The sequence below is a fragment of the Gossypium raimondii genome, chromosome 12 (assembly GCF_025698545.1).
Source record: "Gossypium raimondii isolate GPD5lz chromosome 12, ASM2569854v1, whole genome shotgun sequence".
NCBI lineage: Eukaryota > Viridiplantae > Streptophyta > Magnoliopsida > Malvales > Malvaceae > Gossypium > Gossypium raimondii.
Window position 1 is genome coordinate 51,420,088 of NC_068576.1, and position 26,475 is coordinate 51,446,562.

The 26,475-nt window shown below is 34.3% G+C and overlaps 3 protein-coding genes across 4 annotated transcripts; 1 reads left to right on the top strand and 2 right to left on the bottom strand.

Annotated features, from left to right (window-relative positions):
• Positions 1-20: 20 nt before the first annotated feature.
• On the bottom strand, positions 21-2,267 carry LOC105764961 (scopoletin glucosyltransferase). The gene has a single exon (XM_052625744.1). It carries the CDS (start codon positions 1,785-1,787, stop codon positions 189-191), a length of 1,599 nt encoding a protein of 532 aa, XP_052481704.1. The 5' UTR covers positions 1,788-2,267; the 3' UTR covers positions 21-188.
• A 1,048-nt stretch (positions 2,268-3,315) lies between these two features.
• On the bottom strand, positions 3,316-5,199 carry LOC105764962 (myb family transcription factor PHL11). 2 transcript variants are annotated; one of them, XM_012583806.2, is made up of 6 exons: positions 4,874-5,199; positions 4,479-4,555; positions 4,309-4,372; positions 4,142-4,184; positions 3,885-3,954; positions 3,316-3,795 (listed from the first exon to the last, which is right to left on the bottom strand). In XM_012583806.2, exons 1-6 carry the CDS (start codon positions 5,031-5,033, stop codon positions 3,535-3,537), a joined length of 675 nt encoding a protein of 224 aa, XP_012439260.1. In that variant the 5' UTR covers positions 5,034-5,199; the 3' UTR covers positions 3,316-3,534. The 2 variants fall into 2 exon arrangements, with proteins under 2 accessions (XP_012439260.1, XP_012439258.1); XM_012583804.2 differs by having other exon boundaries at positions 4,142-4,220; positions 4,874-5,197.
• Positions 5,200-19,574: 14,375 nt separating this feature from the next.
• On the top strand, positions 19,575-25,886 carry LOC105764963 (CSC1-like protein At1g32090). Its single transcript, XM_012583807.2, has 11 exons — positions 19,575-19,979; positions 21,135-21,287; positions 21,368-21,503; positions 21,727-21,828; positions 21,924-22,043; positions 22,172-22,252; positions 22,383-22,723; positions 23,126-23,371; positions 24,144-24,468; positions 24,742-24,975; positions 25,166-25,886. The coding sequence occupies exons 1-11, from the start codon at positions 19,666-19,668 to the stop codon at positions 25,535-25,537; spliced, it is 2,424 nt and encodes an 807-aa protein (XP_012439261.1). The 5' UTR covers positions 19,575-19,665; the 3' UTR covers positions 25,538-25,886.
• Positions 25,887-26,475: the final 589 nt, after the last annotated feature.

Sequence of the window (26,475 nt, forward strand, 5' to 3'; positions counted from 1 at the left end):
CATGAGGTTTTCAGGAAATGTAATGAAAATTTTAACGTCTATATATAGAACAAAAAAAGTACATGGATCTATAAGATCAGGATGCCCAAGCAAAAGAAATTAATAAGGTAGATAATAATCCTCATAATATGTCAATGAAATACAGAGGAATTATATAAATAGATTTCTCCGTGACAGAAACCTTGTGCTTAATGTGCATTCAGGTTAACAATAAAATCCTTGAAAGCATCCAAAGAAACAGCTGAGCTCGCTGGGAAACCCTGCTGAAATTTAGTGCTAAGCATCACAGCTTGCGTTTTAATGTCTTCGTTTCCCATTAGCCTCTCAATCCCTTCAGCAATATCATCCTTCTTGATATTCTGTTGTGCCAGATTATCGGAAATCATGCACCCCACTTTGAGATGATTCACTACCAATTTGGCATTGGAGTGCTGGTCACCCCTAATAGGCCATGCCAATAATGGCACCCCACGTCCGATTGCTTCCACCGTAGAATTCCATCCACAATGTGATAGAAACCCACCCGTCGATGCATGGCTTAATATTAACAACTGAGGTGCCCATCCGTGTATGATCAATCCTCTTTTACCGACCTTTTGGTCCAAACCATGTGGGAAGTAACCCTCTTCTTCAAAGACTACATCATTGGAACCAGGTTGGTTCCCTAAGAACTGAGGTGGGCCAGGTGGTGGACCTGGTCGGCCCGACCCATGTTGGTTCCCTAAGAACTGAGGTGGGCCAGGTGGTGGACCTGGTCGGCCCGACCCATGTTGGATCACCCAAATAAATGGCCTGTTCGAGGCTTCTAATGCATCAGCCAATTGCTGGAACTGTTGTTTGGTGGGAGCAACTTCAGTACCGAAAGACACGTATAGCACTGATCCATGTGGCTTTGAATCTAACCATCCCATCACTTGATCTTCCGTAACATTAGATTGTTTGTTGGCTCGGATTTCACGATCGTGGAGCAAGGAATCGGATGATTTCCAAAACTGTTGGGGCAATAGGGGCCCAACACCCCAAACTGGTTTACCAATTTGGAGCCTTAAATAGTCAAGAAATGGGCCTTCAAGCTCATGGCAACTATTCAGCATCAATGCGACTGAGTCCTTGGCAGTTTCCATCCATTGTGGCTGTCCACCTGGTTGGGGTGGTCCCATTTTCGGTGGTGGATGTCCAAGAGGAAACCCGTCCGCTGCTGGCGGTGGTGGTGGTCCTGGAGGCCCACGTGGAAACCCGAAGCCCCCAAGCTGGGGAGGAGGTGGTCCAGGTGGTGGGCCTTGTTTAAGATCGGAATCTGTCAAAGCCATTTCTTCAGGTAACCCAGGAAGCAAAATTGTCTCTCCAGGCTCGATATCTACCACGCGAGCCTTCCACATGGCGAACTCCAGAGCTGCTGAACACGCACCCGAGGTGAAAAACGCAATTGTTGGAATCTTAAGCTTCTTGAAAATGTCTGCTGTCCAATCCATCATATTATCTATTACGGCACAGGCAGGTTGGGAGGTATTCTCCAGCAGACTGGCAATGCCCTGAGCTAAATCTGAGTGATGATGATGGGGGCCGGAACTGAGCTCTGGTGGAGTAGGCGATGAAGAGGGTATTTGGGCAACCTGAATGAGAGGATGATCATGGAAGGAAGAGGGTATAGAAGAAGAGAGATTGGAGGAAATGATGAGAGTAGCTTTGAAATTGCGAGAGGCTATGTGCTTGCACAGTTCCATGGATGGGAGGAGATGGCCTTGCCCAAAGAACGGAATCACCCATATCTGGCTTTCGCTCGACATTCTTGTTGAAATGAAACAGCTTTGGCTTGGTGGTTTTTCTCAATATCCAAACACGATTGATTCACCCAATTTATAGAGCGGGAAAAGGTAGGAATAGGATGAGATGAAGACTTAAAGGTTAAGGTTTTCACTGGTAGGTAGTCAAGGAAAGAGGATTGGACTTGTAGTTATGAAAAGTGAAGAGAACCAAATACAAACAAGTCATCGTTAATGATGGACAATCTGGAACTTTCCGTGATACTGGATTTGTCCAATGAAGAAAGTTCAATTAAAGTAAGGGTCTATGAAGCACCGGGAAACCTCCTCTTTCCAGTGTCATATCGGTGCCCGACACGGACACACCACCGACACGGCTGGATACGTATCAGATCAAAAAAAAAAAACCAAATTGAACACAGTCACAGAAACGGAAAAAAAGAAACAGAAGAGAGAAGAAATACAAGGAAAGATGGGGAAGAAAAGAAACTGAAATGAAAAAATTGTGGAGAAATGGAAAGGGGCATGAAGCTGAAAATTTTGGGCTGCTCATTATTTATAATTATTAAAGTTCTTTTTGGTACAAAATTATTAAAGTAAGCAAATATTATGATAAATATATATAATGTTTGTCTAATTTATTTATTTATTTGATTAAAATTTTAATTTTTACATAAAAAGATTAGTTTAATTATAAATAAATAAAATTATTAATAATTTCTTCTAGAAAAGAAACATTATCATGTTATTATTGTCATGTACACTATACTCGTATTCTAATTTTTTTTTTTTAAATTATCATATCACTATATTCGTGCTTCATTAAGTAAAAATGAGAGATCTTTTTTTGAAACAGTAAAAATGAGAGATCTATAGAATAGTAAGAGGGCCAGAAATGCTAGGGTAAGCAAAGCATAGACTGGGAATTTCAGCAGCCCTTGAATTGCATGGATCACAGTCAACAAACCTGAGGATGAGATTTGATAAATGTGGCTATTGTCGACCAAGACACGATTAAAGCAACAGATGATCCAGGAGTTTGTGAAGAATGAAATTAATAGAATTTATAAAAATATTAAAAGGTAAATCTGTCATTATATTATAGTTAAAGAAAAGGTTACTGTCATTATTTCATTTATTATGATAAACCAAACAGTTTAATGATAGTGCGAGATCAGTTTGAAAATAGAATTGTCGGATTTAATTATAATTTAAATGTTTCGTTCAATTTTTTATGTTGAATTTTAGAGTATCTAAAATGATTTACTCTTGTCACAACAAAAGGGTATGCTAAAGCTTTAATTTAAACAGGTTGCTTGAATGATTTATTCTTGTCACAACAAAAAGGTATGCTAAAGCTTTAATTTGAACAGGTTGCTTGAAGGAGATCAATACTACTCAAAATAGCTATTTGGGATATTAAGCAGATGTTCACTATGAAGAGAAATTAAGTTGATTGTTTAACTAAAATGTTTTCTATTGAGATTGATGATATGCTGAGAGTAACACGTGTGCATAAGGAATTGATTTAGCAAGACAAAGCTGCTGGTACTTTTGTTATCTCATTTTTTATTCACCAAAAAATCTGTCCGACAGAAGTTGCTCTTTCTTCCTCGTTATATGGACACTAATGTGACATTGTTGTGCGATACCAAGTGCCTTTCGTGTGTGTTTTGACTTTTGATCATCTTCTGTTGAAGTTGAAGAGTTTTTTAAGAAAAAAAATCATGAAAACATGCGGTTTCCATTTACAGCACTAACAAACTTGTAGCTATGTCTGGTCTTTTAAGTCAAATGCAGTGGAATCTCCTTCAACTTCAAGCTTAACATCTTTGCTGTTTTCTCTCCGTCTCCCTCCATAATTCTGAAAAGCAGAGCAGTTGGCCTTGTTTAAAACGCTGAAGTTTGTTTCTTCCTCACCATTCCCTTCGCAATAATTTATATCAATCGAGACTCTCTTTTGGGCTTTCTCTAATATTGCTTGCAAGTACTTCCCTTGTGCATCTATTCTCATCTGCAGTTTCTTCTCTACCTACAGTAAATACAAATTACGAGCTTGAATAGCAAAATTCGCCAACTGACAGAATATACTACTGTTTTTCTCTTAAAGGGTAAATTAACCTCAAGTTGCTCTTGCAACGTCTGTTGTACTTCTAGCTGATTCTTCAATGCTTCTGCCACTGGGATTTGTCTGTTTCATTTGCATATTCAGTGCACTTTTGACAGACCCAAAAACGAAAAACAGTCTGAAAAGATGATATCCTAATTTGATTCTCAATTTCTAGCCGCTGTAAAGTCTGATGTAACCAGTGAATACTCAAGCAGAAGCAGAGGTTCTGATTACGAAGCAGAAATGATAAATAGAGTTTGCGAAGTACCTTTGCTCACTGTCAGCTCTTGGTGAATTGGTGATGATAGTCCCTGAAAAATGATTGCTACATTGTACATATGAACTCCCTAAATTAAGGAATAGCAGCCATCACCACAACAACCAACTTATCACCCTTTTAAGAAATATTTGTATATTTCTAATCAACCAACTTACCACCATTTACTTTGTTTAGGTCTACTGCATTTTGTTTCCGTGTCTGCTGTCCTAGTCTGTATTTCTATAAAATAAGCAAAATCACCACAGTGCAATGTTTAAAAAAATAATTGAAAAGCAAAAGGGAAGCATGCTTGAAAGCATTAATGGCATTGTCCTATGCTATTTACCTGTAAATGGCTCTTCAAATGGTAGAGTGTTAAGCCCTTCATGCCCATCAACCTTAGGACGGACTTTGGAGTTGCTTCTGAAAGCAGAATTTCACAATAACATCAGACTACAATGTAAAAACTATGCCAAGGTGATATTTCAATATACTTATATCATTTCATTAATAATAAAAAAATAGAATTACAATTTAGTACAAGAAGAAGATTCTACTTAACGAAAACCAGAGTGTTTTTCTACTATAAAAATTTTGCTAATAACTCATACACGAGTGCCTTATTTGTTTCATATTGTCTATAACCTGCTTCTTGTTGCACCGTATATGAAAGAAATTGAAAGATATGTATCTAATTGCACAAAATAGTAGAAACAGCGTAAAGAGGTAGAGAAGACTAACTGTCAGGGCCACCAAGTTTAGTTACGGCATCGACAAATCGGTCGTGAAGATCAGCCGTCCATCTCAGTCTCGGCTTCGGGTCTCTGCTCATCACTACCTCATTTTCGTACCAATAGTTCCCTTCTCCACCACCGCCTCCGCCATAGTTTAATCTCTCCATCTCATCAAATTCTCTCCTTAAAACTGAAAGGGAGTTGATTTTCCAAATGTCAAATAGGATTCTTTTGAGAATGAGAATTGTAAACAGAGTTTTTGCTGCTTCAACTTCATATAGATTAGCAGAGTATTTTTATTTTTGATTTACTCAGAAATGGACAAAGAATTTTTATATCTTAACCCCAGAACATGCAGAGCAAAGCTCGGCGACGAATCTTAAAAGCAAACAAACATGATTTACATTTACAACAAAACAAACGCGGCATAATAATTTTCTCCCACTTCTCCGGTCTACGTTTACGTTAGGCGTTCCACCGTTGATTTTCCTAGTTTGATGATCCAACGGTTATTTGAGAGACAATAAGAAGTGGATGCAGCTTGGAGCGAGACGTAGCAAATTGGTAAAAAGGGTTCGTGACGGTTCCACGTAAGTGCCAGCGTGTAATATTCGGTGGCAAAAGAGAAGAATGGAATATTCAATGAGTCACGTGGCGGGCCCACAGACGCAAGCGTCACTCAGGTTACATCGTCGTCTTTCCACATGGCCTGGGCCGGCAAGGAAGGCACGTGTCATATTAACCGTCAATAACGGGGGACTCAATATTCGCAATGGCTCGACCCCAACATGGAGGTAGGGTGCAATGCCAGTAAAAAAAACCAAAAAGGTGCCCAACGAATTAATTAATACAAATTTAATAGTATTTATTTATTTTAGAGTTTTTATGACGTGCTAGTATATATTTCATTGTTGAGGTAAATGTTTCTCATCTTATCCATGGTTGTAGGTTTGGATATAGAGTAGTTTTAAAACTTGTGGTTACTGTATATCTTTTTAATGAGTCTACTAAACACAAAATATTAATTATTGAACTCGCCTTAATAAATACTTTGAACAACAACAAAAAAAATTTATTATTAGCCAAATACTAGTGTATGTCTAAATGGTCCTTAGGGAATGAAGACTAAACCTTTTAGATTGGTCTATTAAAGATTTGCAAGTGGTAAACATGTGTTATAAATTGATAACATGTCAAGTTGGGTTTAATTAGTTCAATTTTTGTTCACAAGTAGACCTATTCATGAGCCAAGCATTCTCCCAAGCCCAAAGGTCCGCTTGAAATTCAGAAAGGTTTTAACAAAAATATTAGGCTTGAGCAAAAAAAATAGGGCCGATTAAAATATGAGTTGAGCTTGGGCTTGAACATTCAATGCCCGAGCTCAGCTCGACCCGATCAATTTTAAGTTTATAATATTTTATATTATGTTATTTTTATATATTATGTAATTTAAAACATATTAAAAAATAAACTAATACTAAATAATATAATACTACTTTAATGTAAACATTAAAAAAATGTTAAGATTGACTATATAAAAATTTTCAATAAATAAAAAATGTTTAAAAGTATTAATTATTAAAATAAAACAATATAAATATATATTTTTTAAATTTAAAAAATAATATGGGCAGGCCTAAAATGGGCTTAGACGAATTTTTTGCAAATATGGACGAGTTTGGACAAAATTTTAGGCCTAGATTTTAGGTCGGGCCGGACTTAGGAAAACATAAAATATATTAACATCATGCTTAGGCCCGACATAAACCTGACCTAGCCCGGCCCATGAACACCTCTATTCACAAGTATAATTAATTATTAATTATTATTTTATCATATAAAATTGCTTTATATATAAAGTTACTGAAATTAATAAAATTATGGGTAAATTACACAAACAGTCACTCAACTTTGGGGTAGCTAACAAAACAGTCACCTAGGTTTTATTTCAGTCACTCAACTTTTAAAAAATAACAAAACAGTCACTAACGTTATAAGAAAGTGACAAAACAGTCACTGATTAACAGTTTCCGTTAGTGTCTTAACGGGACCGCTGATGTGGCAAGTTAACTTGCCACGTTGGATGTCCACAGTGAAACCCACCCAAATTAAAAAGAAATTGAAAAAAACCCCTAATAACAGAGAAGAGAAGAAGAAAAAGAAGAAGAATGCATCGAATGATTTGCTAAGGTTTGAAATTTATACTTATAGGCGGCATTCGACACCGGTGCCATGGTTACAAAAGGGACAACTGAAAACGGTATCAAGCTTATCCATTCGCTTCTTAGGAGTAAACTTTGCTCTTAATTTCCTCTTTCCCATCCTTAAATCCCTTCAACACATCAAATTACAACCAAAATCAGCATGAAATTTTCCAGAATTTCGCAACAAATTTAAAGTTCTTACTAAAAATCAAATTCAAATTTCAAACCCTAGAAAATCATTTGATGCTTTCTTTTTAAAGATAAATAATTAGGTTAAGCAGCAAGAAAAATCTATTTTCTTAAATTTTCTTTCTCCGGAAGAAAAACACAGCAAAAAAATTGGGTATTTTCTTCTTTTTCTTCTTCTTATTCTCTATTATTAGGGTTTTTTTTTTAATTTCTTCTTAAATTTGGTGGATTTCCACTGTAGACATCCACGTCCAATTTGGCAAGTTAACTAGCCACATCAGCTAGTTAACTTGCCACATCCACGGTCCTGTTAAGACACTAACGAAAACTATTAATCAGTGACTGTTTTGTCACTTTTTTATAATGTTGGTGTCTATTTTGTTATTTTTTAAAAGTTGAGTGACTGAAATGAAACCTAGGTGACTGCTTTGTTAGCTACCCCAAAGTTAAGTGACTGTTGGTGTAATTTACCTTAAAATTATACAAAAAAAACTATTTTTTAATTGAAAAAAAAATAAATGAACTAAATTGATTCAACTGTTAGAATTGAATTCTACTCGTTTAGTTGTTTTTAATATTTAATTTGATTTTTTGTTAAAAAATTAAAATATTGTTTAACAACCATATTTTTTTTTAAATTCAATCTAAACATCAATGCAGTATGCACAAAATATACTAAACATTTTAAAAATCATATTATATGTATTGTTAATACACAAGTCTCGTACACTATCATTGAATTATATTTAATCACTTCATTAATTAACAAAATAATGAAGTACCTATACATAAATATCCCTAAATTTATTTAAATTGGAAAATTGATATCCATTCAGGTTTGGGCCGGGCTCGACTAAAAATTCAGACCATTTATTAGGCCCGGGCCGGGTCCAGCCCGAAAAATGGGCCTAAAATTTTACCCAAGTTCGAGCCAGATAAAAATGCTAAAACCCGAGCCCGACCTGTATTAATTTTTTATATTATTTTATATAATTTTTAAATATATATAATACATCAAAAATATTAAAAACATCAAAATAAATATTTCCCAACAAATTAAAAATAAAATTTAAAATATATGTAGACTTAAATAACACTAAGATAAATGCAACTTAACAATCAAATGCCTCTAAAATAATAACAAAATTAACAATAAAATAAGTTTTATACAATATCCAAACAATAACAACAAAATAGTAGCAACATAATAGTAAAACGGTAGCAAAAGAGGGAGAAAACAACAAGAAAATAACAATTAAAAACAAAAAAAGAGAGTAGATTTTTTTGTCCTTCAGTTAATTCGGACCGGGCCGAGCTCGGGCAAAAAATACCTTACTCGAGGCCCGATCCGTTTTTTAAACGGGCCTTATTTTTTTGTCCAAGCCCATTTTTCGGACCTATATTTTTGTCCAAACCCTCTCACATTTCGGACAGGCCTTCTGCCGGGCCAAGTCTAATTATGACTATCATCATCTTATAAATCATCATTTATTATGTTTAAATAAATTTACGGATATTTATTTTTGTGTCTTCCAACATATTTTTATTTTATTTATTAATGACATGATAATTTGTGATTTATTAATAATGCATTGAGAGTGTATTGGAAAATTTAACCTGAAATAAAATGATGAATTCTTGAAGAATTGTGAAATAATTTTGTGCACCATTAAAAAATAAAGTAATTTTTATTAAAAAAGCATTTTAATATGAATAAAATTATAAAAACTTTAGAGACAACTTATTACCGTTTAAAGAGTAGATAATACCTTATTACATTATTTTCTACAATTTTAATTTTAAAAATTGTTTTGTTTTTGAATTTTAAAAGTTTTTATTTTTAATAAAATCATTTATTTAAAAAATTAAGATTTCATTAAAATATGGTATTTTTAATTTTGTTAAAAATATGCACTTTTAAAAATGAGTATCAAATTGAAAAAATTGTAAACATTGAGGGAGTTAAAAATTATTTTACTTTTATTTTAATTACTACACTAACAACACTAACAATAAAATAATTGGATGGACGGCCGAATATTTTTAAATAAAAACACAAAGATTCAATGTTTACAAATTAAAAGTAGAGAAACTAAAATTTAACTTTCAAAAAGTATGCACATTAAAAAAACTTTTCTAATAGGTTAGTTTTACATCCTCATGTATATTTATGTATAATTAATATTTTAACGATCTAAATGTCATATTTTATATTCTATTGATATATATGGTTCATGTCAAATTTGATGTGAATTTAAAATTTCTAACTATTTGTTTTATAGAAAACTTTCAATCGTTTAATAAATATTAATATATATATAATATTTTAGATCGATATGATGGTGATGTTAAATTGATTTAAAATTTTACATGCATGATAAGTACAATTATATCGATAGATTCAACAATTGGGTCGTTAAAATATCAATCGTACAAAATATATAAGATCTAAAACTATTTTAATTTGATACGAGATATAAGTGGACCTCTCCCTATATATAATTTCTATTTTTTCAGAATATATAATTTTTGGCTTATATTTAAATAATTGCATGTAGTTTATTGGATCTTAGCTCAGTTGGCATCAACATTGTTGTCAGTGTAAGAAGACATGAATTCGAATATGCTAAAGTATATTATTCTTTTATTTAAAGGTCGGGAGGGATATTGGTAGTTATAATATTGTATATAAAAAAAAGTGCATGTATGCATACACTAAATCAAAACATTTTTGATACAACAATTGCCCATTTAAAATTCAAATCCTCCGTAAGCAAATTAAAACATTTTTTATTAACACAAATGAAAAAAAAAAAAAACCAAATTCATCATTTAGCCTAAATTATTTCAAAAGAATTAGGATTACAAAAAGGAAATTACCTTTTGACGGTAAAAGAAAACCCTTTAATTATTCCCTTTTACTTGGTTCCTATTCCTATGCAGCTTCCTCTCCCACAGCCTGTTTCTTTGCATTGCCATCAACATTGCTCATGCTCATGCTCATGCTGTCGCTCTCATCCAAGCCCTTGGTGATGGGTGAAGCCGTCTCGCCCTCTTCACTCACAAGCCCTGCGGCTACTGCTCCTCCAACGTCGCTTATGTTCGCATATATCGAAATCACCATCGCCACTGCTGCTGTGCAGAAAGCGGTTGCGAAAGAAGTTCCAACATTTCCAGCAGCGGCTCCCGACGCTATTGCAAAGCCTAGACAAGTTCCCACCATTTTCACCCACGAGTACCAAACTGCAAATGCGCCTTCTTTACCAGCTGGTGAACAGTCCATCAACAAAACTCGCCCAAAAGCATGCAAGACTCCAGCCGATGTGCTTTGCACTGCAGCAAAAATCAGTATATGATGTCTCTGCCAGTTCTCCTTTCGGAACTGGAACCCTGTTCCTGAAGTTACTAGTGATAAAATGAGTCCAAGCAGATGCATTTTCACTGCATTTGCCTTAAAAACAAGCTGAATTGGTTGCAGCAGCGGCAAAGAAATTGAGGGGAAAATGAAATAAATTAACCAGAAATAGAGCAAGAACACTGGCTTGAGGCAAAGTTGTCCAACCAAATAAAGTACCCCTCCTGTGAAAATGCACATTGATGTGAATGAAGAAAGCCCAACAATAATAAGGCTTCCAAGTCCATGATGATATTTAAAAATGGAGAGGAAATGATTTGTTGGTGAAGGAGAGGTAATGGCCTCCCCAGGCCTCAAAGTAAAGACGTGAACTATTCCAGCTAGCCATTTCAGTCCACTGAAAATGGAGACCACCCACAAGCCAGTAAAAATATCTTGAATTCGAAGCATATAATACACGAATGCTGCTATTACAGCAGACCCCAAGCAACCAGCGGCTGTGGCATAGAGTGATAGCCAACTTGAGACACCTCTTCTATCTGGGAATTGATGTCTTTGAATGGTGGTTCCAGAGAATCCTCGGATCATTAGGCCATGATGGCGGGTGTGAGAAGCAGTAGCAACGATAATGGCAGCCACCACTGGAGCAATATATATGGGGAAGATCCATGTGACTTTGAAGAATCCAACAGGCAGACAAAATAATGCTCCAATGGCTGTTGCAGCTCCAGCAAAAACTTGCAGGTTCTGCCCTTGGTCAAGGTTGGTGGAAATGGAACGGAGTGCCGGTGCAGCCAGAACTAGGCCTATTGCCCAGGAGATTGAAGTCCACTCTAAGGGGGAAACTTTGGAATTGCCAACTGATATTGAACGCTGTGTAAGTCGCTCATACCTGTAATATTTAAACGAACATTTATTATTAATTGCATGACCTTAAGCTGAAAATGATTTGAGAAATATATACCAAGTCAACGACGCTTACAGTTTCATTTCATTGATCTTACAAGCCAAGCCCTTGGCACTCTCGCTCCATCCTCGGAGTGGCTCAGTAGGTTCCTCAACTATTTGACCGATGGTTAGAGAAAACACTACAGGTATAAGAACCGTATGGACAAAGTAAGAGCACAGTTCATAGGCATACCAAGCCCAAATTTCCTTTCTCGTAGGTTTATGCTCAACCCTCGAATATGTGCTATAAGCTTCCTTATTAGCTCTCTCCGGTTTCATGGAAGTGTCACCCACGTCAAAGATCGACCTATCGATAATTTCCCTTTCATTTGATTCTGGTGCATGGACTAGTCCTTGAGTGTTTTGAAATTCAGAACTCTCTTCTGCCATGTTGGCTGAGTCTCAGCTTTGTTAGATGAAAATTTTGTTGTTTGGGAAAATGAAGGTACAGAGAGTACAAATAGACAAAGATGATGAAGAAACAATAGACGATAAAAAAAATATTTGTCGAGTAACGAGGTCGGCAGTCGATTGGCACTAGGCAGAATGGTGAAGGAAGAGAGGTTGCTATGAGGGTGAAATTGAACAATGTTGGAGATTATGAGAATAATAGAATATGTTCCATTGTGGTGTGAAATTTTCAAGAGTTTGGGTTTGGCAAAGCAAACCTCGTTGTGCTCATTTATGAATTGATATCGTGGGGATATAATTGGCATCATTCTTTTCCCTCATTCACATTCTGTCTTTATGTGTTCTTTCAAGGAATAAAGATATATATCAAAGATCTTGTTAAGAATCATCAGTGATATAAACAATGTAAATATCCATCTAAACTAACATTGTTTTCTCAGTTCCTGTACCCAAATTAAAGACCGGCGAATGGGCTTGACAATTTATTGCTCTAACTTTTGATGGGCATATTCACACTGAGATCACGGAATTTTTGTCCACAAGTATTTAGCCCAAGACTCCGGCATAATTAAATATAAAGGTGATTTTACCTTAGATTTTCAATGAAGATAATAATTATTTTTTTCTACTTTAATTTATCATGTAAAAATAGAACATTGGTAATAACAATATGTCGCAAAGAAAAGAGAAATAAAAATAAAGAACACACAGATTTTTATGTGAAAACCCTTTCGGGAAAAAAACCACGAGCAGAAGAGAAAAAAATTCACTATGTCAAATTCGAATGATTACAATAAGAATTTCAACTACATCTATTTATAGGTTGAAAAAACCTAATTCTAATCAAAGTCAAATATATCATGCTAATAAATGTTAAATATATTATACTCATAAATACTAAATCTTCTAGAAATAAGATATATTTTGTTTAACTTGACTTGCAAGCAATTTTTTAAAATTTGGGTCACACAACTCTAACAATCTCCACATTAACACGAATTCTCAACGAACAAGTTTTTCACCTCTTCTATAAAACCCCTTAAGGGTTTAACTTCAACAATGAACACCAACCAAGTCTAAACAATGCTCAAAGTTGGTTATAGGAAGTGACTTAGTCATCATATCTGCAGAATTTTCATGAGTACTAATTTTGCTCACCACAATATCACCACGGGCAATAATATCACGAACAAAATGATACCGAACATCAATGTGTTTTGTTCTTTCATGAAACATTTGATCTTTTGTAAGAAAGATGACACTTTGACTGTCACAAAATACTGTACTAATTTGAAGGTCTTCATTGAGTTCACTAAAGAGTTCCTTCAACCAAATAGCTTCTTTACAAGCCTCAGTAATCGCCATGTACTCAACTTCAGTGGTAGACAAAGTGACTGTAGTTTGCAAAGTGGCTTTCTAACTGATTACACAACCTCCGATTGTAAAGACATAACCTGTGAGAGATCTTCTTCTATTAAGGTCTCCAGCAAAATCAACATCAACAAACCCAATGACTCCATCTCTAGTTCTTTCAAACTGTAAGCAAACATCAGTAGTACCTCGTAAGTATCTTAAAATCTACTGAACTACTTTCCAATGTTCTTTACCGGGATTCGCCATGTATTAACTGCACTAACTGCATATGATAAATCTGGACGTGAACAAACCATAGCATACATGAGAGATCCCACAACACTAGAGTATGGAACATGTGATATGTACTCAATCTCATCATCTGATTGTGGAGACAAAGCCGATGAAAGTCTGAAATGGGCTGCTAAAGGAGTACTAACAGACTTAGCACTCTGCATATTGAACCTACAAAGAACTTTCTCAATGTACCCCTTATTAGGTACAATTTACTTGTTTTTCCATCTCTGAGAATCTTCATACCAAGTATCTTCTTTGCTGGTCCCAAATCTTTCATCTCAAATTATTCACTTAGTTGGGCTTTGACCTTTTTTATCTCTCCTTTATCTTTTGCTGCTATCAATATGTCATCAACATAAAGGAGTAGATACACAAAAAACTATCACTGTTTTTCTTAAAGTAAACACAACTTTCAAAACTACTTTTTTTGAAATTATAAGAAGTCATAAATGAATCAAACCACTTGTACCACTATCTTGGTGACTGTTTCAAACCGTAAAGAGACTTTTTCAGCAAGCAAACATAGTCCTCTTTTTTACATCTAACTGCTCAAGCTCTAAATCATGCATGGCCACAATACCAAGCAAAGTTCGAATCAAACTATGCTTCACAATTGGGGAGAACCCATCTGTGAAGTCCACTCCTGGAATTTGACTGTAACCCTTTGCAACAAGCCTTGCTTTATATTGAGGTTCTTCAACTCCTAGAGTTTATTCTTTTTTTTTAAACACCCATTTACAACGAACAACCTTTTTACCTTTAGGAAGTTTCACAAGACCTCATGTTCTGTTTTTGTGGAGTGATTCTATCTCCTATTGCATAGTAAACATCCACTTTTCTGAATCTTCACAGTTAACCGCCTCAGAATAATTAGATGGCTCTTAGTTTGCATCTATATCTTCAGCCATATTTAAAGCATAAGTAACTAGATCAGCCTCGGTATACTTCTTTGGAGGTTTAATTTCTCTTCTAATTCTATTTTTGGCAATAGAGTATTGTGGTAAAGAAGCAACTCTATTTTGAATTTTTGTACTAGCTTGAGGAGTCGACTTTGTTGTAGATTTTAGATTAATCTGATACTTCACCTGCTTTTGATTTTTTTATTAGAAGAGTCTTTAAGAGATAAGTTAGGTAATATAACAGTTTCATCAAAAACAATATCTCTGCTAATCACAACTTTTCTATTTTCAGGACACCATAACTTATACCCTTTTACACCAGCTTTATAACTAAGAAAAACACATTTAATGGATCTCAGTTCTAATTTTTCATTATCAACATGAGCATACGCAGGATACCTAAATATCTTTAAATCAGAATAGTCAACAGGATTATCAGACCATACCTCTTTTGGAGTCTTTATCTCAATGGCAATGGATGGAGATCGATTGATAAAAAAACATGTAGTAGAGGCTGCTTTGACCCAAAACGACTTTGGTAAGTTGTCATTTGACAACATACATCGAACCTTCTCCATGATCATTCTGTTCATTCGTTCTGCAATGTTGTTTTACTGTAGATTATGACAAACTATCAAGTGTCTCACGATTCCTTCTGACTTGCACAGTTTATTAAACTCATCTGAACAGAACTCTAAGCTATTGTCTGTGCGAAGGTATTTTATTTGTTTTTCCGTCTGTTTTTCAATCAAAGTTTTCCAAGACTTAAATGCAGAAAACACATCGCTTTTCTACTTCAGGAAGAATGCCCAAACTTTTCTAGAAAAATCATTAATAAAAATTAACATATAATTAGCTCCACCTCTTGAAGGCACTCTGGAAGGCCCCCACAGATCATAATGAATGTACTCCAATGTTCCCTTCGTGTTATGGATTCCTCTAGTGAATCGAACTCTCTTTTGCTTCCCAAAAACGCAGTGCTCACAGAACTTTAATTTACAAATTCCTTGCAAATCAAGAAGTCCCCTTTTGCTCAATTCTGTCATGCTATTCTCACTCAGATGCCCCAGGCCCATATGCCAAAGTTTAGTAATATCATCATCTGACAAGGAAGAGGAAGCAACAAATGATCACCAAGAATGATGAGAACCACCAAAAACATATAACTTGGCAGTCTTTCTCTGCCCTTTCATCACAATGAGGGAACCTTTAAAAATATTCAAAACCTCACTTTCAGCTTTGTATTTATACCCTTTCGAATTAAGAGTACTCAACGAACTTAAATTTCTCTTCAATTTTAGAACATGTTGCACGTCACTAAGTGTTCTGACAACTCCGTCAAACATCTTAACTTTAATCGTTCCAACACCTGTCATTTTACACGAAACATTATTTCCCATCAAAACAACACCTTCAGACACTGTTTTGTAGGTTGTAAACCAATCTCGATTGGGACTCATGTGGAAAATGCAACTCGAATCAAGGATCCACTCATCGCTCACTTTAGAATTGTTGACAGAAGCGACTAGAAGTTCACCATCACTGTAGTCTTCCACAACATCAGCATCACTGGAATTTTCTGGTTGTTTTCCCTTTTGATTCGCAACCTCCCTTTTGATTCACAGCCTCCCTTTTGATATTGTTCTGTAGCTTATAACACTTAAATTTAATGTGCCCTTTTTTTATTGCAGAAGTTACAAGTTTTACCTCTGTTTGAAGACTTTGATCTACCCTTAGATTTACCGTGAGGATTCCATTCCTGTGTCCTTCTACGATCGTCATCAGCATTCGATTCTTATATTACACGAACAATGAGACTCTCTCTTTTAGAGTCGGGTTAAACCACAAGATACTTCATCTTATCATACAAGGTCAAAGAATTATAAACCTCATCAATTGTGAGAGACTCGCAGCTATATAAAATCGTGTCTCTAAAGGTTGAAAAAGACGAGGGCAACGAATAAAGCAGAATCAACCCTAGATCTTCTTTATTATATTGAACCTTCATGGCCTCCAAGTTTGAGATAATTTCTTTAAACAGTGTTAAGTGTTCATGCAGAGACGCACCTTCCTCCAAACGATGAGCATAAAGACGCTGCTTCATATGCAACTTGCTGGTTAGAATCTTCAACATACATATTTGTTCTAGTCTCTTCCATAATGCTGCGACGATCTTCTCCTTCATCATATCCTGTAAAATTTTGTTAGACAAATGCAAATGTAATTGTGTTAACTCCTTTCAATCCTTATGCTTATTCTCTTCATCTGTTAATATCGAAGGCATCTTATTTATCCCTAGCAGGGCATCCCCCAGATCCATCTGCGCAAGAATTGCTTGCATCTTAATCTGCCACAACGCAAATCTGGTGTTGCGATCTAACAGCGAAATTTCATACTTCCAAAACGCCATTATCGTGATCGAGATGAATAACCCAAAAGCTCAGATACCAATTTGTAAAAATAGAACATCGGTAATAACAATATATCGCAAAGAAAAGATAAATAAAAATAAAGAACACAAAGATTTTTACGTGGAAACCCTTTCGGGAAAAAAATCACGGGCAGAGGAGAAAAAATTTCACTATGTCAAATTCGAATGATTACAAGAAGAGTTTCAACTACATCTATTTATAGGTTGAAAAAACCTAATTCTAATCAAAGTCAAATATATTATGCTAATAAATGCTAAATATATTATACTCATAAATATTAAATCTTCTAGAAAGAAGATATATTTTGTTTAACTTGACTTGCAAACAATCTCTTAAAATTTAGGTCACACAACTCTAACATATCAAAATTGAATCTTCATACTCATTTACAAATTGAAAAGTTAATCCAATAAAGATAATATTGTTAAATTAATTTAGAAATTGACAATTCAACCATTTTATGCATATAATTAATAAAAATAAATAATTTAATAATTTATATGCAACAAATTAATAAAAAATCAATAATTTAAGCTCATATATTTATAAAAACGGGACAATTTCTTACTAATTATAAAGTAAAAATATTAAAATTTAACAAATTAAAATTGAAGGATTGATTATTCAATTATAATAAAATAGATAAATTAAATTAAAAATTAAATCAAATGAAAGCTATCCCATCCATCCTTATTTAAAATTTTGAACTTAACAATAGAATTTAATGAGATAATCCTGAATTCAAAAGTTGAAAACGAAATATGTTATGTATTGAGAGAGAGTATCAAGGTGACTGATTGTTTGGTCAATGTAGCAGAGGAAAATTAAATCCATTAGTTATTTTCATTGATCCACCACAATATATTAAAAACTGTTAAAGAAAGATATTCATAGCTTACTGCATGAGGAGGCATTTATACTTATATATTCCTAATTTTTAGACATGTATTTTCATTTTCTATAAAAAAATGAAATGAAATATGTTATAGGTTCTTAAATATTTATGCTGATTGTAATTTTTTTAAGTGAAAGCATCCAAGATAAAAGCTCACAAAATAAGAAGAATGTGTATGAATTATATTTCCTTAAAAGGGTATTTAATATTTAATATCTAAACATTTATTTTTTTGATTTTTTCCCCCCAAGTTGTAGAGCTAAGTACGTACCATACTCCGAGGAAAGTGGCATTAATATACAATAGTAGATTGTAGAAGTCTAGAGCTTAGACTCTAGTGCACTTTCTCCACCGACCTTATCGAATAGGCCCAACATTCATCTAACAAAACAATTTTTTTTAGTTATAAATAGAATCATTATTACAGATATTAAATTAAATAAAGATTCGAATATGATACCAAATAATTTTATCTCATCAATTTTCCCTCTTGCCCTTCTTTTTTTTTTTTGTGAATATTTTCCCTCTTGCTTTAAGAAAAAAAAGCTGGCATTTTTAAGACCTTTTTCTTTAATGGAATGTATTCCACTTGTATTAAGGGCCCAAAAACAAGCATTAACACTGGGCGAGAAAAAAAAGGGTTAAAAAAGAAATCCTTTTTGGGATTTTAGAGGCTTGGCTTGGGATACAAAAGTCAAAACTTTTATTTTATTATTATTTCTTTAAATAATTTCATTATAGTTTTTTATTATATTTACTCTTTCTACACAATATTTTTTTTAATTTATAAATAAAAAAATATATTTTAACATATTAATAATATACCGATACTAATTAAGATGCGAAAGAAAACAAAGTAAGTAAAGCAAAACTTCCCTCTTTTGTTCATCATCATCGATGGAATAAAGCAAGCAAAAATGTGTTAGCCTTTTGGAGGGAAAACGATATAATGGAAAGATTAGGAGAATAAAGAATCATTTCTTTATTATCTTTTATGTTTAGTACTTTATATCTGATTAAGAAAATAAGTATCATACTTTTATTGCCTGATTTCAAGGCATTGATGGGGGCATCCATCTATCACCTTTCCTATTCAAAGTATGAAATATATGAAATGGAGATTTATAATCCTTATTTCATCTTAATAAAAGCAATAAAATAAATACAAATAAAAAATACCGTAAATTTCAAAAATAATTTTAACAACAATCCTTGATGGCAATATAAACAAGTCCAGGAAAAGCAAACCCCACTTGTTCTCTCTCATATTATAAAACATTAAACAACATGACAGTCATGCTCACACAGTCACATGCACATGAAAACGCCTCCTCCTGAACCCTAAATTCAATTATTAACAACCCAATCAATTATAGTGGTAATAAGTACTTATTAATTATAGCTTGACAGATCAAAACCCATTAATTTCCCACTTCAAAAAATATATATATTGCGTCCCTTCCTCTTTTTTTTTTTCATTTCCTTTCCTTTATTATTAATTATCCAAAAATAAGGTTAAAAATATATTTTTTTGTAAATGTAAACTATATTTTTTATTGGAATTTAAACAAAATAATAAGTAATTAACTCTATTTTCTATTATAAAAAAGAAAACTTTGTTTTCTTCTTCTTTCTTTTTCTGTACGTCACCTTTCATTCTGTTTAGTGTTTGCATCAGCAGTCACATATTTTGGACTATTAGGTGCTTGTCTACTTGTCTTGCTTCTTTGCACATCTATTGCGTCTTTTCCTTATCTCTTTCAAAACATCTTCACATCACATGCTTTGTTTTCATTTTGCTCTGCTTTTTTAGTGAATGGCTACTCTAAGTGATATTGGGGTGTCAGCATTAATCAATATTCTGAGTGCATTTGCGTTCTTGTTGGCTTTTGCTCTGTTGAGAATTCAACCAGTTAATGACAGAGTTTACTTCCCAAAATGGTATATCAATGGAGAGAGAGCAAGCCCAAGAAGGGGTGGGAATTTTGTGGCGAAGTTCGTCAACCTCGATTTCAAGACTTATCTTACTTTCTTGAACTGGATGCCTCAAGCTTTGAAGATGAGTGAGACCCAGCTTATCAACCATGCTGGCCTTGATTCTGCTGTTTTCCTTAGAATTTACACTCTTGGGTACTCTTTCCTCTTTTCCTTCCATTTTTAGTGTTCGGTTGTTCATTGCTTGTGGCTACTATTTTCTTCTCTTCACAGAAACATCGAGTTTTGAACTATAATTTTCACCGTTTCAAGTTATTTCCATTGTGGGTCTAAACACAAAAAGGAAAAAACTTTACCTTTTATTTTCTCCTGTGAATGCATACTCTACGGTTATCAATTTTCTTGTTTTATTCTTCCCTTGTCCTTTTTCTACTTGTTTTAGGTTCTGAGTAGTATTATATTTCTTGAGAAAATTCTGGAATTTGAAGGATAAAAAATTGTGGTAAAGATTCGTTTCAAATTATATTTATGTGAATGATTTTTGGAATCAGATTCGTAAACTTTGACTTAGATCTAGCTCCTTCCCCATTCATTTGAATTTTGATGTAATGACTCTGCTTTTCTATCTAAGTTGACCGCAGTATATGGTTACCCCCTGTGTTAAAGTCATAGTGTAATCCTGTATCGAATTATACGTGTAAGTGTCACATTAAGTGAAGTTTGGGGTTTCTTTAGTTGTATTTATGTGTGCTTTGAATAACTTGCATTACATTGACAGTTAGATATCTGTTAAAATTTTCTGAAGCTGCATTTGTTGTAGAAATATGTAAAGCAGCTCTTTCACACGATTTAAGAGTTCAAAGGCGTGCTACTGTTCCCCATTAACGATCCCTTCCAACCTCCTGTTGAGTGCTGCACAGATTAAGCATTGTTTGTAGGACTTAAAAAAGGATGAGTAGACTTCATTCATGCTGTTTCTTTTTGTAAACTCAAGTCTAGCATGATGGTTTTTACAGATTTGTATGTTTTATCATCTGGTTACTGTATTTCACTGTCATGAAATCTTGATATTATCTGTACTTGTATATTGAGCTTTATCGAATAGATGATTTTATGCATCTTCTCTGTGCATCAATAATCTTAATACTTTTTTCTTTTTTAAGAAAAGGTCAAAGTTTCGTTACATTCACAGATTGCCTGCTTCAGAACCATGACTGCTTTTCTTCTTCTTCTTCTTCTTCTTCTTTTTTTATTTTTATAATTGAAGTATTTATGTCCATTTTCAAGATAAGAAAAAGAAACTTTAATATCTGGACCATCTTTTTAACACTGTTGTTTCTTCTCTGACAGCTTAAAGATTTTTGTGCCCATAGCTGTTGTGGCCCTTCTAATCCTTATTCCAGTGAATGTGTCAAGTGGAACATTATTTTTCCTGAGGAAAGAATTGGTTGTGAGTGACATTGATAAGCTTTCGATATCAAATGTTCCCCCTAAATCTATAAGGTAAATTTAGCATGATATCTTTAATAAACATCTCATTGCTGATTGATAGCATTTCTAACGAGCCATGGGTTGAATTTCAGGTTTTTTGTTCATATTGGATTAGAATACTTGTTCACAATTTGGATTTGTTACATGCTCTACAAGGAATATGATAATGTAGCAACAATGAGGTTGCATTTCTTGGCCTCTCAGCGTAGGCGTGCAGAACAGTTCACTGTGAGTTGGGAGTTCTATTTTACTATCTTAAGAACAGTTACAGCATATTTAAAGTTGAGAAGAAACTGTCATGTAGTTGTCTTATCATTCATATGAGGATTAAGATTTTTCTTTTAATTCACTTGAATAACCCTAGTAACCATATCAGTCCCACTTCTTACAATGTTTGCTATCAAATGGTTTATTCAAACATTTGTGGGTAAAATTTTGGTGAATTTTGCAGGTAGCTGTGAGGAATGTGCCGCAGATTCCAGGTCACTCAATAGCAGATTCTCTAGACCACTTCTTTAAAACAAATCACCCTGATACTTATCTTTGTCACCAGGTAATCAAATGTATAATTTACATATAACACATCCTTGTCCATCTTTGTGGGGCTTTACATGGCGCGTTATAGTTTCTGCATTTTTTTTTATGCAGGCAGTATATAATGCAAACAAATTCGCTTCACTGGTGAGGAAAAGAGATAGGCTTCAAAATTGGCTGGACTATAATCAATTGAAGTTTGAAAGAAACCCGGAGAAGAGACCAACAAAAAAGGTAGTTTATGCTTATACCGACCTTCATGGTTATTTTTATGTTTTTGTTTGAGATTTTTATCAACTTACAATTTGTCCAATATTTCATGGACCCGGTCATTTGATGCCCTGAATGCTTTCCACTTTCAGATAGGTTTTCTTGGGCTATGGGGTGAAAGAGTTGATTCCATTGATTTCTACAAACAACAAATAAAAGAATTTGATAAAAGAGTGAGCTGCTGCTATTTTATTCCAATACATTCAATATTCAAATGGTTTTAACCTATTTTCTTCCTACACTTTTCTAGACCTTTTGATGGCTCTGATACCCTGTCTATTGCATTGTTTTTAATCGTCTCAGATGGAACTAGAGCGCCAGAAAGTTCTCAAGGACTCCAAATCTATCCTGCCTGTTGCTTTTGTATCATTCAAATCACGTTGGGGGGCTGCTGTTTGTGCCCAGACACAACAAAGTAAAAATCCTACACTGTGGTTAACAGATTGGGCTCCGGAACCCCGTGATGTTTATTGGCGAAATCTGGCAATACCATTTGTCTCTTTGACCATTCGGAAGCTAATTATATCATTATCAGTATTTGCCTTGGTATTTTTCTACATGATACCCATCGCATTTGTGCAATCTCTTGCAAATTTAGAGGGTCTGGAAAGAGTTGCTCCCTTCCTTAGGCCAGTTATAGAACTGTAAGTTATCTTATCAATTCTTAGCATAGATGCAACAATAGTAATTTCCTATATGCATTTATATTTTTAGATGCTCTAAACATTTTTTTATGAAAATTCATGCTTAGCTCTAGTGCTTACTTTTCATATTTATCTCTTCAGATCACTTACAAAAGGATAGTCTATGTCTTTTTATATACTCTGCTGTATACAAAAAAATGGGCCAACGAGCTTTTGTTGGGCCCCATTTTTACGTTTTCAATTTTCGTGTTCTCTGCAACATAGAAGACTTTGGTGATATTATCACCATTATAGCAACTTTCAAACTACTATTATCATTTAAGCAAAAAATGGAGTAGTATCTTGCAACTTTGTAAGTTCTTTCAGTATACTCAGAAAGTGATACTTGAAATTAATATGCAGGAAATTCATCAAATCTTTCTTGCAAGGTTTTCTTCCCGGCCTTGCTCTTAAGATCTTTTTGTATGTTCTTCCTACAATTTTGATGATCATGTCAAAAATTGAGGGACATATAGCTATATCAACTCTTGAACGACGAGCATCAGCAAAGTACTATTATTTTATGTTGGTGAATGTGTTCTTGGGGAGTATAGTGACTGGAACAGCTTTTCAGCAGTTGCACTCGTTCCTTCACCAACCACCAACCCAGTAATTCTCCATTCAACTTTGGTGTTCTTTTTTGTTTAATTATTGTCTTACGATGTTTTATAGTTGTTCTAAATTGCTAATTTTTTTTCGGAAACCTGAGATCTCGAGGGTGTAGAGGAACAATAATTTAGCATGAATGTCTGCTAGTTTATTGTAAGAAGAGAGACCTACAAGTCTAGATCCCTTTGAATAAAACCTGACTACTATATTTAGCAATCTTAGATGGACTAACATGACAGTGACCCTCAAAACAAGGCCTGACAGAAAGAAAACTATAAAGGGTTCCTTTTGAGCTTCAATTGTCGACGGTACCAAATAGGGTTAGTAAAAAGAGCCTCTCAAGATGCTGGGAATGTGTGCTTCTTGAGATGCTGCAATGGTGAACCTCAATATGCTAGGATGGGGCTGCCTAGTAAAGGGATAGAAATCTATAACGTGATGCAGCCCTTGAGACCTTTAAAAATACCAACACAAGTGCAACTCATGTCTGATGTTAATTTAAAGTTGGTTCCACAAGAGGCCTAGAGCTTCTGGTGATGCAAACATTAGCGTAGCTATGAACAGTAGTGAACTGGGAAGATGGCAAAGAGTATTAGTCTTGGGATTTGTTCTTGCGAGTAGAGTAATAGTATGTAAATTTAGCACACTGCAATATTAAGGCCGTGTAAGTCATCTTTCATCCACTTTTAACTTTTGCAAATTTTAGATGATGTTTAGTGCATGGCTTTGAAGATGTCTGATCATGTGATCTGATTATTCCACTCTACTGCAGGATCCCTAGGACCATAGGGGTGTCAATACCAATGAAGGCCACTTTCTTTATTACATATATAATGGTTGATGGATGGGCTGGTATAGCTGGTGAAATTCTCCGACTAAAACCATTGGTTATTTTTCATCTCAAGAACATGTTTTTGGTGAAGACTGAAAGAGACAGAGAAATGGCCATGGACCCTGGCAGTGTGGACTATCCGGAAACTCTCCCAAGTCTCCAACTCTACTTCCTTTTGGGAATTGTATATGCTGTAGTTACTCCCATTCTTCTTCCTTTTATACTAGTCTTCTTTGCCTTTGCCTACCTGGTTTACCGTCATCAGGTTAGTTTATGAACTATGCTTTTATGTTTATATGTGTTCTCTTTCTGCAAGGTCATCTGATAATTTATTCAGTTACTATAAGCCTACCATAAAATGTCTGCATTAGAAACTTAAAACTCAATAGGATGCTCATAGGTCATAACTAATAGAAACCTTCACTCTCAAGAGAGATAAGTCGATTAATGTGAAGATTCTTTTGCAAATTATGTTAGTTGTAGATCTTCTCTTGTTTTTAGAGTTCGTTAATCTTATTTTCCATTTGATCATATGCAGATAATTAATGTCTACAATCCCCAGTACGAGAGTGGTGCTGCATTCTGGCCACACGTGCACAGCCGCATAATAGCAAGCTTATTGATCTCTCAACTTCTATTGATGGGCCTGCTCAGTACAAAAGAGGCTGCTAATTCAACTCCCCTGCTTGTTATCTTACCAATATTGACATTATCCTTCCATAAGTATTGCAAGAGCCGCTTTGAACCTGCATTCAGAAAGCATCCACTGGAGGTAAGTTGAGTAGAGCAAATTGCTGATTCTATTGCAATGACAGTTGTTGGTTTTTAGTGAGCAAGGTAGAGAGATTCCTTTTGCCTGCAATTATACTTTCATGGTCTTTAACTGGATGTGAATTTTAATCTCATAAGATTTGAGAATTTTGTTTAAGTATGATGAAAGTTCTTTTTACCTTCTTTTGCAGGAAGCAATGGCAAAGGACTTATTGGATCGGACAACTGAACCTGATATAAACTTAAAAGCATTCTTAGCTGACGCTTACTTGCACCCAATTTTCCGATCTTTCGAGGAAGAGGAGTTGGTAGAGATCAGAGTTGATAAAGTTAGAGTTGATAGACACCAATCTTATGCCGACAATGCCCAAAGCAGAGATGATATCAGTTCCCCCTCCCCACCTCATCATGCATATCATCCAACCTCCCCTCCTCACCATAGCTATCATCAGCCCACCACCTCTCCACCCCAAGATATCTATCACCATGGCATTCCACCCCAATATGATTATAACCATTATGGCTATCATTATGAAGCAGAGTCATGGACTTCAAGGGACTAAAATGCTTAGAAAGAATCTTAACCAATTTGTCCAATCTCATAACTTACCACCAGTTACTAGTAGGCATTGATGATGAGTTCTTTCCTTTCCTGTAATTATTATTATTTAGATGAAGTACATATGGTTCTATCAGTTTGAAGGCATTCTTATTAGAAATTATGTTGAAGTTCCAGCATGCTAAATCTGGTGTCTGCAAAAGAAGTGAGAGATGTTCCGAGTTTCGACCTGTTTGAAGATTTGAACTTCCCTTTGTTACTCGGTTGTAATTGTTGATACTTTGGTTCAATGATTTTCTTTCCTCCTTTATTTGTAAATTATTGATTTGTCAATGTAAAATGACTTTAACATATATCCTTGGCGTAACAGCTCAATTTCTAGCAGGATCATTATTGTTTTAAGGGATAAGGATTCTTTAGTAAGTAAGGAATAAGAATTATTCAAAATTGATGTTAATTAAAGATTTGAACATATTACATGCGGTTTAGTTGACTGATTGAATATCGTTTGGATTACCTTATAAAAAACAAGAAAAAGAGAGAGAGAGAGAGAGTAAAAACAGTGCCAGAAGCTTAAGTTTCTTAAAGTGGGTTGTGCTTCAATTCTTTTGCAATTTGATTTTTTTAAAGTGTAGTGTCAATTGGATTAATTACTAATTAAATTATTTCATCATAAACAGATTAAGAAATGATTTAATCCAAACTAAAGCCAGCAAATTGACTCTACTAACTAAATTAAAATTCACTCATGACAACTGTACATGATGAAATTACATAAGGGTTATAATTTTATGATTTTAATAATTTTAGATCTTAAAAGGCTTAACTGGTTTTTTTTTGTTTGTTACTAAAACTTTTTGATATTTTAGCCTTATTAATTTTAAATTTTTATTTTCTTTTAATAAAAAAGTAGGGTCAACTGTATATTTAAAACACCAAAAC